The 14,065-nt window shown below is 37.4% G+C and overlaps 1 protein-coding gene across 3 annotated transcripts in view; it reads left to right on the top strand.

Moving 5' to 3' along the window:
- The window catches only part of LOC102233667 (cell adhesion molecule 2), a 240,267-nt gene that overhangs the window by 183,862 nt on the left and 42,340 nt on the right, over nucleotides 1-14,065 (top strand). For all 3 annotated transcript variants that reach the window (XM_023342313.1, XM_023342315.1, XM_023342314.1), the window contains 2 exons: nucleotides 6,248-6,400; nucleotides 9,754-9,891. In XM_023342313.1, coding sequence (XP_023198081.1) covers nucleotides 6,248-6,400; nucleotides 9,754-9,891 — 291 coding nt within the window. The remainder of the gene's footprint in view (nucleotides 1-6,247; nucleotides 6,401-9,753; nucleotides 9,892-14,065) is intronic.

Consider the following 14,065-nt stretch of genomic DNA (forward strand, 5'->3'; position numbering starts at 1 on the left):
AAACAGACTGTTAATTACTGTTCATGCTTTGTTTTCAGTAACATCTCAGCAATGATTGCATCTTAATATCCTATTCAACATGTTTGTATCATTACAGTTAGCATCAGTGAGGCTGCCAGTTCACTGAACATGTTCCCTAGGAATAAAAATGTCGCTACTAATTTAATGGAAACGAGCCATCTCTGACCTTCTCTCTTTGCAGCTTCCTTTAGTCTCAGTTGTTTTCCCCTTTCAACGTTGTGCCTCTGTTCTCACCCTCAGCAGATTTTTAAAAAGAGATAGCTGACACTTGCCCTCTCTGTTCTGTCCGTTTCTGTTTGAGAAAAGAGCATCATGTGGCTTTGGTGTCGCGGTCGTTTACACGCTGCTATCTGATCGGAGTTGGCTGCGTTCAAGGAAACTTTTAACAGAGCCAGCAGTCATCAGCACTCGTAATTACATGGAAAATCTTTGTGCATCCACAGGCTTTTGGAAGAAAAGTGTAACCACTTTGGCAAACGTGTACCTGTCAGGTCTTGAAGTGCTTTGAGTTGGTAAGGTTTATGCACTTAAATGTTTTAATATATGACTCTCTTTCTTGTTCACACATACAAATACCAAGATCTATGTGCTTTACAAGCAGCAGAATCTACAAAGGTGTATTGACCATTTGTTGGAGAGACAAATCAGACTTTGATGTTAACAAATGCATCTTTACTTTCTGTCCATCTTTATAAGAGACGAAAGCTGGGGCTCATTGAGCAGAAAATATGGTTGTACATCCAGTAAATAATCTGTCAAATACAAATGTGCTATTCTTTGATGTTGACAACAACACCATCCTTCATGAAAACACTGAAGACTGTTAGTGCTAATGGTTTGTAATGGATGGCAGACTGCTGCAGTTGCTGATGAATAGCAACGGATGCAATCCTCCTTTCTGGCTGCTCTGTCAATACCCAGCCTTTCACTTTGCAGAGTGCGGAACAGAGGTTGTACTGCTAAGGCTCTGTTTGCTTTTACTTACAGTTTTCACATGAAAGCCCAATGTGCTAAAAGCATGAGTCTTCAGTTCTTATTATGTTAATGTATATTTAAAGTCTTTCATCTTTACTGGCATATAGAAAACTGTCTATCAACCCCCAAACCTAAGCAAACTGTTAAAATAGCCAGCCTATCACCTATTTGCTGGTCTGACCCATTTTGGTTGAAATAACATCAGTAAGACACTTGTTGCCGTTTGCCAGTCTCTAAGGAAAATGGCCTAAGGAAAGTTTTTCTGTGAGATGTTTGAGGGGTTTCTTGCATGTAAAGCCTGTTTCAAGTCATCCCACAGGATCTCATTGAGATCCAGATCTGGGATTTGACTCGGCCCAGGCCTTTCCATTTCTTACTCCTATTCAGCCAGTCCTTGGTGGATTTACTGGTATCGTTTTTCATTGTTATGTTGCAAGGTCCACTTCTGCTCCAGCTTGATTTTTTTTTTTTTTATAACAAGTGGTCTCACATTTTTGTTACTATTTTAATTTTGGACTCCCTGGTCTATTTAGCACTTTCAGAAGTCATGGTCTTTCTCTACATTCAATTGGGAATTTATGTTTACCCAGAAAGCAAATAATTTCTATTGTCACATCTTTTCTCTGAGAAAGATGTGGTTCTTCTTGGATTCCTTCCACGTCCACTGTTGGTATTTTCTGAACTTGAATCTTATTTTAAAATTCAGTTCAAGAATTTAATGATATACAGTAGGTGGAGTTGGCCTTCTGGTCTAAAAGTCTTGGAGCTCATCATCCACTCATCAAAACAGCACTAGAATAAGGCTAAAAGATGGTCAGTGATTATTAGAATGGTTTGATTGCTGTAATGTTAATAGAGCTTCCCACTGATTATTGAGGACATATTCTTCATTCTGTGTTAAATAACAATGGTCCTCAAGTTCATAAGCAATTGTATTTTTAATTGGCCATGACATTTGGATGCTGATGATGACTCATAAGTTTATTATGTTGTTCTATTGTTACACTACATAGTGCAGTGTCATCCAAGCTTGTCAATTTGCTGAGTTCATGTTTGTATTTTTCAGTTTCAGTAGACCAGCAGGACTGAATACTCTGTGTGTTTCTTGGTTTCTGGATGTCTCATAAATTGCTTCTCTAAAAGAAGTGTTGAGGAGAGGCAAAGATGAAGGCAGGGTTGCATTGAGACAGCTAGTGAGCCAGTAAATGTATTTTCTGACATTTGGCTGCTCATAGTTCCTTGCCCAAAGCAAATAAGAAAACAGTTGAATTGAAGCATTGTTTAACTTGCACAGGTTAGCGAAGCCGCTGGAGTAGACAGAATTAGGTCTTGGGGTGGGAGGAAGCAGAAAAAGTGCTACTCAAGCAGGATAGACACAGTTTGTGACCAGAGTGAGATTCAGTAGTTTTGTATTTTTGTCTTTCGCAAGCATACAACATGGAACATACAGTATATACCACATCTTTTCAAGATGGGCTTCTTCATTAAGTGAGCTGGCAGTGCATTTGACTAAAACTAACTCTGTGGTCTTGCTTTGATGACCGTGTGTATTCATTCGTGCACAGAAGCAGAAACGAACTGTCACAGGTGTAAAGCCTAAAGATATATCATGTGCTTACAGTATATCAACATGTCACGCCTGTTCAGAGTCGGTGTATGGCGTGTAGAGATAACCAGTGTTGCGAGGAACGAGAAGGGACAGAACAAATGCAGTAATAAATGAGAGTGAGCAGATGTCGTTTAGTCAGACTGATTCCAACTCTTTTGCCATTTACTGTAGGGGATAAGCTTGGATGCAGCAAAGCAATTCTTAGCATCCCATGACTGACTGAGTTGACATCAGACTTTTTGCTATTTTTTTCTCCATATTTGTTCACTCTGTGAATGCTGCAGTAAGTACAAAATACCACTACAATGTCTGATTATTACTCTTAACTGGGAGTGAATAAATAGAACAACTCTGTTTTTGAGAAGATGGTCCAAGTTAGCTATGCCTCAAAATTAATTGTTCTCATTTCATTTTTTTTTTTTTTTTTTGCACTTCACTTTGACTGCAGGGCCCCAATTTTAAACTAAAGTGTTCTTTTCTCATCTTTTTATACTTGGCTTGTTTTGGCAAGAAGAATAACCTTTATGAACTTGTGAGCACAAGCAAATCTCTTCTGAAATAAGAGAGTGATTAGAGGAATATTGTGATGTGGTAAATGTGCAGAGGGCAGCAACAGTTATCTGAGATTTCCGTAATGAGGCAGTCTATGTCTTCATCTTCAAGATGCCTTTTGCTTTTTATCCTGCTAATGACACATAAAAGCTTTAATCTAAACAGTAAACTTGCATCTACTTTTCAGAAATTGTCTGCAGATTATTGGTCTTGGACGAAAATTCACGCACTTGTGGTATTGATGCTACTTAATATGATATAATGCTGCAAATAAGAGTCAATTCTGTTTTAAAGCAAACCGTTTGGTTATATTGGGGATTTTATTCTCACACAAAATCAAAGTTTTTATCGCCTTTCTAACCTTGCCACATCTTATTATAACAGCCATATGTAACATGAAAATAAGGTAAAAAGGGTTTCAATAAATTAAATGGAGCAATTCCATTTAAAAAAAACACCAAAAATTTATATTTGTTATAGACTTAGACTTAGACTTAGACTTGTACTTTATTGATCCCTTGGGAAGAGTCCCTCAGGAAATTGAAGTTACCAGCAGCTCCCAGGCAAAAAACAAAGATAACACACAGTAAGCAAAAGTGCAAAAGAATACAAAATACAAATTAAATACTAAGGTACACACCAAATGTGAGTAACCAAAACCTTATTATGCAAGAAAAACCTTAAATTATGCAAGAAACAAGGAATAAGAATATAGAATATAAGTAAATATAAATACAACACAAAAAAAATATAAGAATTTGGCGGATAGATTGACCAGTGATATCGTATTGCACTATGTGGTTTGACCTAAGTATGGAGAAAAATACAAGGGGTCACTACTCCTTCCACCCTCTGTCCTGTGTCACTTCCCCCCCCCATGAGGAATTGTACAGTCTGAAGGCATGGGGGACAAAAGAGTTCTTAAATCTATTGGTCCGGCACTTGGGAAGCAGCAGTCTGTCACTGAACAGGCTCCTCTGGCTGCTGATGACGGCGTGTAGAGGGTGGCTGCTATCGTTCATGATGTCCAGCAGTTTGTTCAGAGTCCTCGCCTCTGCCACCGTCACCAGAGAGTCAGAGGCGAGGACACTGCTCAAATATTTATTTGCATTGTGGTCCAATGCTTGGAAGTGGTGTACATGCCTCATAATCATGTATTTAAGCTCAATCATGATGCTATTGGCTTGATGTGAGGACACTAGGAAAAGCTGCAAGCATTTAAGGCTGTTGCTCAAATGCAAGTCGCATTTGTCACAATGCCAAATTATCTAATGAGATGTTTGCTGGGGTTTTTTTTCTTCAAAATGGTCTTACTTGTTGGTATTAACATTTTTGTGTTTTATCAGTTGGACCTCAGGAAGACTGATAAACAGTTTGGTGGAAACTAATGGAGATCCTAATAAATAAACAAATATTGACTAATGAGATGTCTACTTAGGAATACATATATTTTCACATGTAAGCATAGATTTGTTCTCATATACCATCAGTGAATCAGTCACACACACACACACCGCTACACATGCCAACTGACATGCAAAAAAACATTACAAGCAAAGTATCCTTGAATTAAATTAAATTAAATGAGTTCTGTGGAAATGCTTTGTTCATGCAAAAACAATCCATGAATGGATCCTCTCTTCAGCAAGGGCCATAGAAACAGGATGAACAGAAATTGTTCACACAATTGACAAATTCAAGGGGTCTTTTTTGAATGCACAAACTTGTCTTTTTATGTGTTTTGGTTTTATAGCTTTGAATGTACCCTTTAGATGAAAGTGACAAATCCTGCCAATTTTCAAGGTGTCACTACTTTCTGAAATTGTAGTGCCTGTTCCCACTGAATCACAGAATACCGTATTTTTCGGTATTTTATAAGCCGCTACTTTTTTCCCACGTTTTGAACCATGCGGCTTATAGCCAGGTGCGGCTTTTCTGTGGATTTTTCTTCAACCACCAGGGGGCTCTTTAGCAGGAAGTGAGTCGTTGGAAGTCAAAATTGGAAATCAAAGAAGAAAGCGCTAATTTTCATTTAGAACAAGCACATGCTAGCAGCAGACATGAGGAAGAAATGTTTTCAAATTCATACCCCCTCATCAAGGACACAACACGAAGAAGTTCATATGATGCAGCTTTTAAGTTGAAGGCTATCGATCTGTACAGATAGCCTTCAGATATCCAGATCGATAGCCGCTGCGTGTAACCTCGGCTTGAACGAATCCATGGTTCGGCGTTGGAGAAGCAGGGCTGCGTCCTGAATAGCAGATTTATGCCGCGTCCTTGTGGAAAACCGCAGAGAGACCAGTGGCTTATAGCCCGGTGCGGCTTATATATGTATGTTTTCAGTTTAAAAAAAAAAAAAACTTTGTGGGTACGGATTATAGTGAGGTGCGCTCTATAGTCCTGAAAATACGGTAATCCAAAAACATTTCAAATACAGCAAATTTAAAGAAAACTGTGCTGCAGGTTAATAAATTCAACAGTAAAAGTATAAACTATAAGAATTTTAACAGTGACACATCACAGCATATATAACCAATCTTTATTTGAAATGTATTGAGTTTTTGAAAAAGTTAATCAAATTGCATGCTTTTGGTTAATGCTTTTATAGAATTGTGTGTGTTCTTATTTCGATACATTAATTAGTTGGGGCGGGGGTGTGGGAGGGGACATCACGTATTTTCTTTGTTTGACCTCCCAATCACTGATTAGAACCAATCAGACCAAAATCATCCTGTTCTCTTGTACATCTCTAGTTTTAAGTTTTATCCAAGTATGGTTGAAATCAAAGGAGGTTCATTTGGTTGCAAGAAAACCACTTCACCACCAACAGCTTTTTTGTGCAGAGATTTTGTTCTTGTGTGAATGAGTAATGGAGTTGTTAGAATGACAAACTTGCCATATAAGTGATATAAAAACAGGGTTTTTATGTACTCCAATAGCAAATTTTGCTTTTCATCGAATAATATGAATGCACTAAAACCTCCACCCAGTTTCTCTGTTAAGACATGTGTATTTTACATCTGTCTTCCCAAGTGCATATTCATTCAGCTTGTACTATTTCCTCCCTGTTCGTGTCTATATATGCAGCTTTAAGGGACAACCGGATTGAGCTTGTGCGCGCCACATCGTCAGAGTTGACCATCAGCATCAGCGACGTCACACTGGGTGACGAGGGCCTGTACACCTGCTCTCTCTTCACCATGCCGGTCAGAACAGCCAAAGCTTACCTCACCGTCTTAGGTAAGAGCATTTTATACAAATTGCTGCATGATGTCTCTGTCTTTCTTTGTAGAAAATGTTTCCACTAATGCCTTTGTTTTGATTTAATATGGTTAAAACTACATGTTGCTTTTGCCTGCAGCTGGACACAAACAAACAAAAAAAACAGACTGTTAATACCACTCCCCCCTTTTAGACATGTTTGTGTTGTGATCATCACTTTACACAAACATTGCTTCCTTTCCTGCCTCTGGGCTTATTATCTTTCCAATTAGTTTTTTGCTAATGTTAATAGATGTGCTCATGCACTCCAGGACCATTAGCTAGCTCTCTGTGTTAACAAGCGTTCTCAAAATTAGAGACATTAAAGGCGACCGCTCAATAAGGATGTGGGGGAAATGATTTTTGCAATGCTGAACAATACTTAACGTAGCGCGCCAGGAAACAAAGACGCCGATTTAATAATTATACAAAATGATCTGGGAATGGCCTGGTTTTATCAGCTGCTACATCAAGACACTCAGTGCTGGCAATGAACACAAGTAAAAATGATTTGGAGGAAATATTCAAACGGCTTCATACTCAAATCTGTTGGACTACACATACAAATATGCGTTTTTCTGTTAGAAGAAGGAAACAATTACTTGTGTAATAATGACACAGATGAAAGCAGTGGAATAATCAACCACTAAAAATACAGTATCAGATTCATACTTAGAGGAAAATTTACATGTAATGAATTCCTTTCCAATGGCTGCACAGTGGCACACTGTTGCTTTGAAGCAAGAAGGTCCTGGGTTCGATTCCCGGCCCGGGGTCTTTCTGCATGGAGTTTGCATGTTCTCCCTGTGCATGCGTGGGTTTTCTCCGGGTACTCCGGCTTCCTCCCACAGTCCAAAACTATGACTGTCAAGTTAATTGGTCTTTCTAAATCAGGGGTCTCAAACTCCAGTCCTCGAGGGCCGCAGTCCTGCAGTTTTTAGATGTGCCACAGGTACAAAACACTGGAATGAAATGACTTAATGACTTCCTCCTTGCGTAGATCAGTTCTCCAGAGCCTTAATGACCTAATTATTCTGTTCAGGTGTGGTGCAGCAGAGGCACATCTAAAAGTTGCAGGACTGCTGCCCTCGAGGACTGGAGTCTGAGACCCCTGCTCTAAATTCTCCCTAGGTGTGAGTGTGTGTGTGTGTGTGTGTGCATGGTTGTTTGTCCTGTCTGTCTCTGTGTTGCCCTGTTACACAGAGACAGCATGACCCCGCCTCTCGCCTGGAACGTTAGCTGGAGACATGCACCAGCACCTCCCAACCCAACTAGAGAAAAGAGTGTAAGAAAATGGATGGATGGATGGATGGATGGAATTCCTTTCCAATTTATCACATCTCACTCAATATCATGTGATAGTTCATGTGATAGTTCATAAAGAAAATATTTGAAGTATTTTGGATATGTGCACAGAAATCCATTAGAAATAGTTCTTTCTCTAGGTTTACAGCTATGTGTAGCTGAATTTAGAATAAACTCGGGTTCACAGTCTTCACAAGCATCATTTTTGCCCTATGAATCATTCACCCATTTTCAAGTTTGAATGATTCATAGGGCAAAAAAAATGATGGTTTGATTAAAAAAAACATCAACAAATAAACATTGCTCTAAAATAATCAGGTACCAGATTGTGAATTACTGGGAAGAAAATGAATATTAAAGTAGCCGATGCCTACTTTAAAAGACAACTATTAATCAAGAATCGTTATTAGAAGATTACACTAAAGCCTGGCTCATTCAAAACAAATTATAAAAAATGAAACTTGGCTGAAAGAAAACCAACTCACTCCTGCTGTTATGAAAAACACAAACCAACAGTTAGTTTCATATGACATTCAGATTAAATTTTATTTAATGCCATGCAGACTTTAATTTTAGTCATTTAAAACAAAATTATAGAGTGCCTTGGGAAAGTATTTATGAATCCATCCACACATTTGAAAGCAAATGTTTTATTTTCAATGGCCCTAACCTTTTTTGCACAAAATTAACAAGACTACATCAGATGAATATTGTGTCTAATCTGCTCCTACTCAGTGTGAGAAAAAAAACAACTATCAGTCACTTTTGTCAAGCTACAGTAACGTATCCACAAAAGTAGGCAACATAACTTAGATGGAATAAAAATGTTTTTCTGTACTGCAGAACAATGCCATTGAAAACCTACAAAATAAAATGTGATTCCAATTGTTTCATTACATGAGTAAAGTCAGTTCTTGCTGAATACTGCAGCTTTTGTTGACATTATGTATTCAACTTTTACCCATTCACAAACAGTAACCACCAGGTCCATTTAACTGTGCTAATAACGTAGCTCAGTTAAATGTGGAGGTGGTTAGACAAACAAGGCAAGAGTCAGTCAATGGCATTGACTGACAGACCTTGCAGTCACTCAGCCCGAAGCAAACCCATTGCTCACTGACAACAGAAGGGCAGATGCAAGTCACTTAAAACACTCATTACAGGAAAGGCCAGTAATTAACATTTTCAGTACAAGCCTGTGGCCTCTTACCTGATCACGAGCTTTTGCTTACCCACCCCTACATCCCTTCAAACTAAGACAAGCTTTTCAACTTAACATCTGTGTCTTGATTGATGCCTTTTGGGCACTGGCTGTTACCATGGTGATAGCATGTCAATTAAAAAGTCTTACTGCTACAGTTAGTGTGCAGGAGTGTAGCCATGTGAATGTTTTTAAAACACTACTTAGTGTTTAAAATTATTTATTTCATTGATTCTCTCCATCCAAACTTACTGTGCTTGAGCTATTTTTGCAAAGATCAGGAAGAGATTCTGATCTCTAAATGTGCAACGCTCATGCAGACATACCGCGAAAGACGTACCTCTGTTGTTTTTTGATTCGTAAAATAACAATGAAAACCACTTATAATTTTCCTTTCACTTACCAATTATGTGAAAATTTGTGTTGGTTAATCACATATAAACTCAAAAAAATACATAAATTTTTAGGTATGCGACAGAATGTGAAAAAGAGGTGTGTATACTTTTCTAAGTATACTTTTCTTCATTAAGTTAAAGCAGGATTGCAGAGAACAAAGAATTGCAGTAAGCAGTAAGCTATACGGAGAGGTGTTAGTATTTTTTTGTAAACAAATAATAAGCAAAACCTCTTAACTGTATGCCAATAAAAGCCTGATGTGTCCTGGAACTGTTTGGTGAAGCTCTGGAGTGTGCTCCTTAATCTCTCTGCATGTGGGTAAGCTACTGAAAAAAAATCCCAAGCAGCCATAATAGAATTATGGCTGCATAATGACAGACTGTGGTGCCTGAACTATTTCTATTGCTGTGATTTCCATTCCATCATCCAGGTGTGCCAGAAAAGCCGGAGATCAACGGCCTGACAAAGCCAGCCATGGAGGGGGATCACATCACTCTGACCTGCATCACTCAGGGAAGCAAGCCCGCTGCCGACCTCCGCTGGTTCAGGAATGAGAAGGAAGTCAAAGGTACCTCATGTCTGCATTTGTATTTAAATTCATCACGTCTATTGCTGCACAGATGCTGAATGATAACAGCCCAACCGGATAATTGGTGGTATTTATTTAACAACACTAACAATAAATTAGTGTTCACTTATTTCAATATTTGTAGTATTACCAAGAGTAACTTACTGTAACTTTCTATTATTTATTGTTACACAGAGTGACATATTTTAAGCAATTTCTTCTGATTATTTTGATTACTATGGCTTACAGCTAATGAAAAACAAAAATTCAATTTCCCCAAAAGTTGAAGCATTATAGAAGACTTCTAAAAAAGAAAAGAATTGAAATGTTGGTCTGTTAAAAAGTATGTACGTCTTTGTGTTTGACCTTGAAGCACTGACCGCGGCCTCTTAGCCTTGTAATTCTCCCAACGTTTTCTTCAAAGGACGTTGTTTCTCAATTCTCTGGACAGTTGCTCTCCGGGTTGCTTGCTTGTCTTTCCTTCCACTCAACCTTCCAAATTAAAATTCTCAATCATTAGCTTCTTCAGCAACGACCTTCTGTATCTTTTCATCCTTGTGTATCTTGCTGTATCTGCTGGACTACTTATCAACTTTTTATTGGTCCCATAAAATATTGTTTATAGTTTTGCTTCTTTGATTGACCTACTTAAATAAATTAGCTTTTCAGTAATATTTAATTTACTGAGATGTTCCAGTACGCTCATGTGTAACTTCACAAGGAGAAATTTCTTCTAGCGGTTTCTTTTTTTATTTTTTCTATGGATTTTGTAGTGATATATGGTCCCACAAAGCTGCTTAATAGAAATTGTGGATAATTATTAAAAAACAAAGTATTAAAAGTAGTGGGAGGTTGTGCTTGATGGAACATGTTTTGCATTGATATGGTATTTTTGGTTTGAGTAATGCACACAGCAATAGTTTTTTCCAACCTCCAATCGGCTCATTTTCTGAAACAAAATTGAACCCCCAGTGGGCCAAGAGAAGCAACTTTATTGTCCATCGTTGTCGTTTACAGATGTTTCTACATCAAATTTATGGGTCTACCAGGAACAAATACAACCTTGGCATGTGAAAAAGAAAAATATGATTAACTGCGTTAAAATGTTTTACACATTAAAATGTTTCTAATTAATTAATCAAAGTTAACGCATTAAAGTCCTGGCACCGATTGAAAGTTACAATATTACTCTCTTAATAAACTCTTAAGTCTTTAGGAAGGTTATCTAAAATAAGAACCATTACTAGTTTAATTGGAAAGGAGACATGGGCAGCACAGAGAAAATCTTTGCCTACATAATCAGGATGGACAAACTCCAATTCGGAATATATGAATCAAAGAGAATATGTAGATAAATGAGAATATATGAAACCCCAACAGAATACATAAATTACATTGCACTCTGACAGAAGAATACCATTCTGCAATAACATTATGCCTCTTCACTGCAGAAAATTCATGTATCCTGCAAACAAATGGAAGTTCACTACCTACTTACAGCAACTTCTGCTCTAGAAGTTTGAAGAATGATGTGAGTTTTGCTTTCCACAAAAGGCCTGTTGGATGCTGCCAAAATTGTTCATCTCTCTGCTGCTCAACTGGAGAGCAGCTCAGCTCTGCACCAAGCTGAGTGCATAGCATCCATGCAGTCTGGTGGAGTTAAAAGCACTTTTACAGCACTATGTGATGACACCTTGAAGATACCTTGATGCATCCAATCAGAGGGATTCAGTCACATGCAAGCATTTTATGGACTTGGATTATATTGGGTTATACATTATGTGTCCTTAATGTTCTGTTCTTCAGTCTGAAGTTGGTTGTTTTTGTGAGTTTTGGTGTCAGTCTCACTAACACTCCAGAATGACATCAGTTTGCTCTTTACTCAGTCAGTGGAAGTAAAAGTAGTCCTCTCATAAGCCTAAACTCTCCAAACTTTAAGAATATTATAAAACTCTACCCTCTCAGCTACTGCTCAACTCTTTTTTCCTCCTCGTCCTCTTCTGTGAAAGTTACTGAACTTTTCTCTGACAGATTGACAGTTACATCCTGCATCCAAATTCTGCAACTGAAAATAAGAACAACTTTTTGGATATCTTTTTGCCGCCCAGCAAACAGCATTTTGTCAATTACCTCCCATTTAGAGGCAACACAGACCACTGTGAAAGTAGTACAACTCTGTCCATCTATTGACCAGTTGCGAATACAGTGCATGATCTATTCAAGAATATGCTTTGGGATTGATAAGCAATGCATAACTACATTGCAGTCATATGTCAAATTACACTTTTTGTTATAATTTATTACTGCCATTATGTAACTGCTGGAGCAGAATTTCTAGCTATGTTTTTATTCCATATTAGTTATTTATCCTGGAGCAGATTCAGCATTTACCGTCTGACCTAAGATCACTGCATTAGCGTCATCCTTTGGTTCTTCTGCATTACTTAATGAGTTGGTATCATCCTCATTTACAGCTGGGAAACCAACAAATCTTGAAATTCTGACATTTATGTTTATCACAATCTGCCATTTTCAAGCTAAAGTGACTTTTTAGGGTCAAGCAATATGCTGTGAGAAAAGTAACTGCAGGTGGACTTTGCAACTGTCTTAGTGCTGTGTATTAAAACAATATAGTAACAATGCCTTATAAACATGCATCTAATCAAGTTTGTGTAATAATTCAGCACAATCCTGCTTTGGCTCCTGCCAACTGCACTCTTGTGTTTGCTTTCTTCCTTCTACTCTGTTTAAAATATTTCTCAACTTTATGTAAGAATGTTAACATAGCTGTTGTTAGCGTCTATCCAAAATGCGCCTGAAAAGTAAAAAAGTTGTTAAAGTAACAACGTGAGCTATGCCTTTTACCATGATCAATCATTATTCTTGCAACTTTTTGAACAAAAAAAGCAGAAAGGCATCTGTGATATATTTGGAAGATAGGGGCATAAAATGATTAGATTAAGCTTTTCAGCAAAAAATGAAACAGATGCTCCACTGAATCAGCTGAAACCTGCAGATGGAAGACACTCACAGATCATCAGCACAGTTGCAGAACCTTAATAGACGTTATTTGGTTGTACAAGAAAGTATATTTAATGCAAATCATGAAATGTAAATCAACTCTTTTATTTTTTTTGTAAAGCAATACAAATTTGAAAATGTAAATATAAACAACCCTCTAAATTACTTGATTGTATGAATAGATGTCAAAATATTTGCTTAACCCACCGGATCACTGCCACTCAGTAATGAGAATAACAAGCAGCCAGGTGCTTCACAGCCTAAATGTCAATTAACTGTTGTACAATTTGGTTTATAAAAAGGATTTCAAATGCAGAGCTGAAAAGCTTCACAGATATGTGGTTTATTTTTACTTTTCTCATGCAAGGGATTATTGAACCAGAAAAGCATTTTTTTCTTTTTCCCAAAGCGTGCATAATTTTTATTTTCAATAAATTATGTTTATTTTTTCTGCTTTCCTAGACACTGTTAACACTTACATCTGACACAAAAATCGTCCCTTTAACTAACTCGATTTTGCTTTTATCTTAGTATTTTTGGAATCTTTTCCCTATTTGCATGACTTTGGCAAATTATTTTACCTCGTAAGTGAAAACAAAATGTGTTGCTAGTGCTTGGTATTCTCCTTATCCTGTGCACTCATTATAAAGACCATTAGATATTCCAGTAATTAAAGAGAACACAACAATCTATCACCTAATTAAAGATATGATACATGTGGTGTGTTTTATACTTTTTCAGTTGAACTAATTACTATATATTTGCAACATATTACAAGAGTTCATTCTCTACTTTGTTATACCTTGTATTTCCCATCTGAAGAACAAGCATATACAAACAATACAAAGTACACTAATTAGCAGCGTGACCACTTTTCTTAACAGGCTTATTTAGTCTCCGAGGGTGAATAATGCTTCTCCCAGTAGCCCACTTCTGAGGAAAGAACTCCCAGTACAGAAAAATATAAGCTAGTTGGGATTTGATGCATTTTTAAATGAATTAATTTACCACCAGGAGTTTACAATTTGTTCCAGATATTTGTAGTTAAGGTGATCTCTAGAGGATGTGCAATTTTATTGGTAGTAGCTGCTTTTACGGACTTCTCAGGTGATTATATTGGAAGTGTTGTCTGTTGATGTCAGAAGGTTAGTCA

The sequence above is a fragment of the Xiphophorus maculatus genome, chromosome 11 (assembly GCF_002775205.1).
Source record: "Xiphophorus maculatus strain JP 163 A chromosome 11, X_maculatus-5.0-male, whole genome shotgun sequence".
NCBI classification, from domain to species: Eukaryota; Metazoa; Chordata; class Actinopteri; order Cyprinodontiformes; family Poeciliidae; genus Xiphophorus; species Xiphophorus maculatus.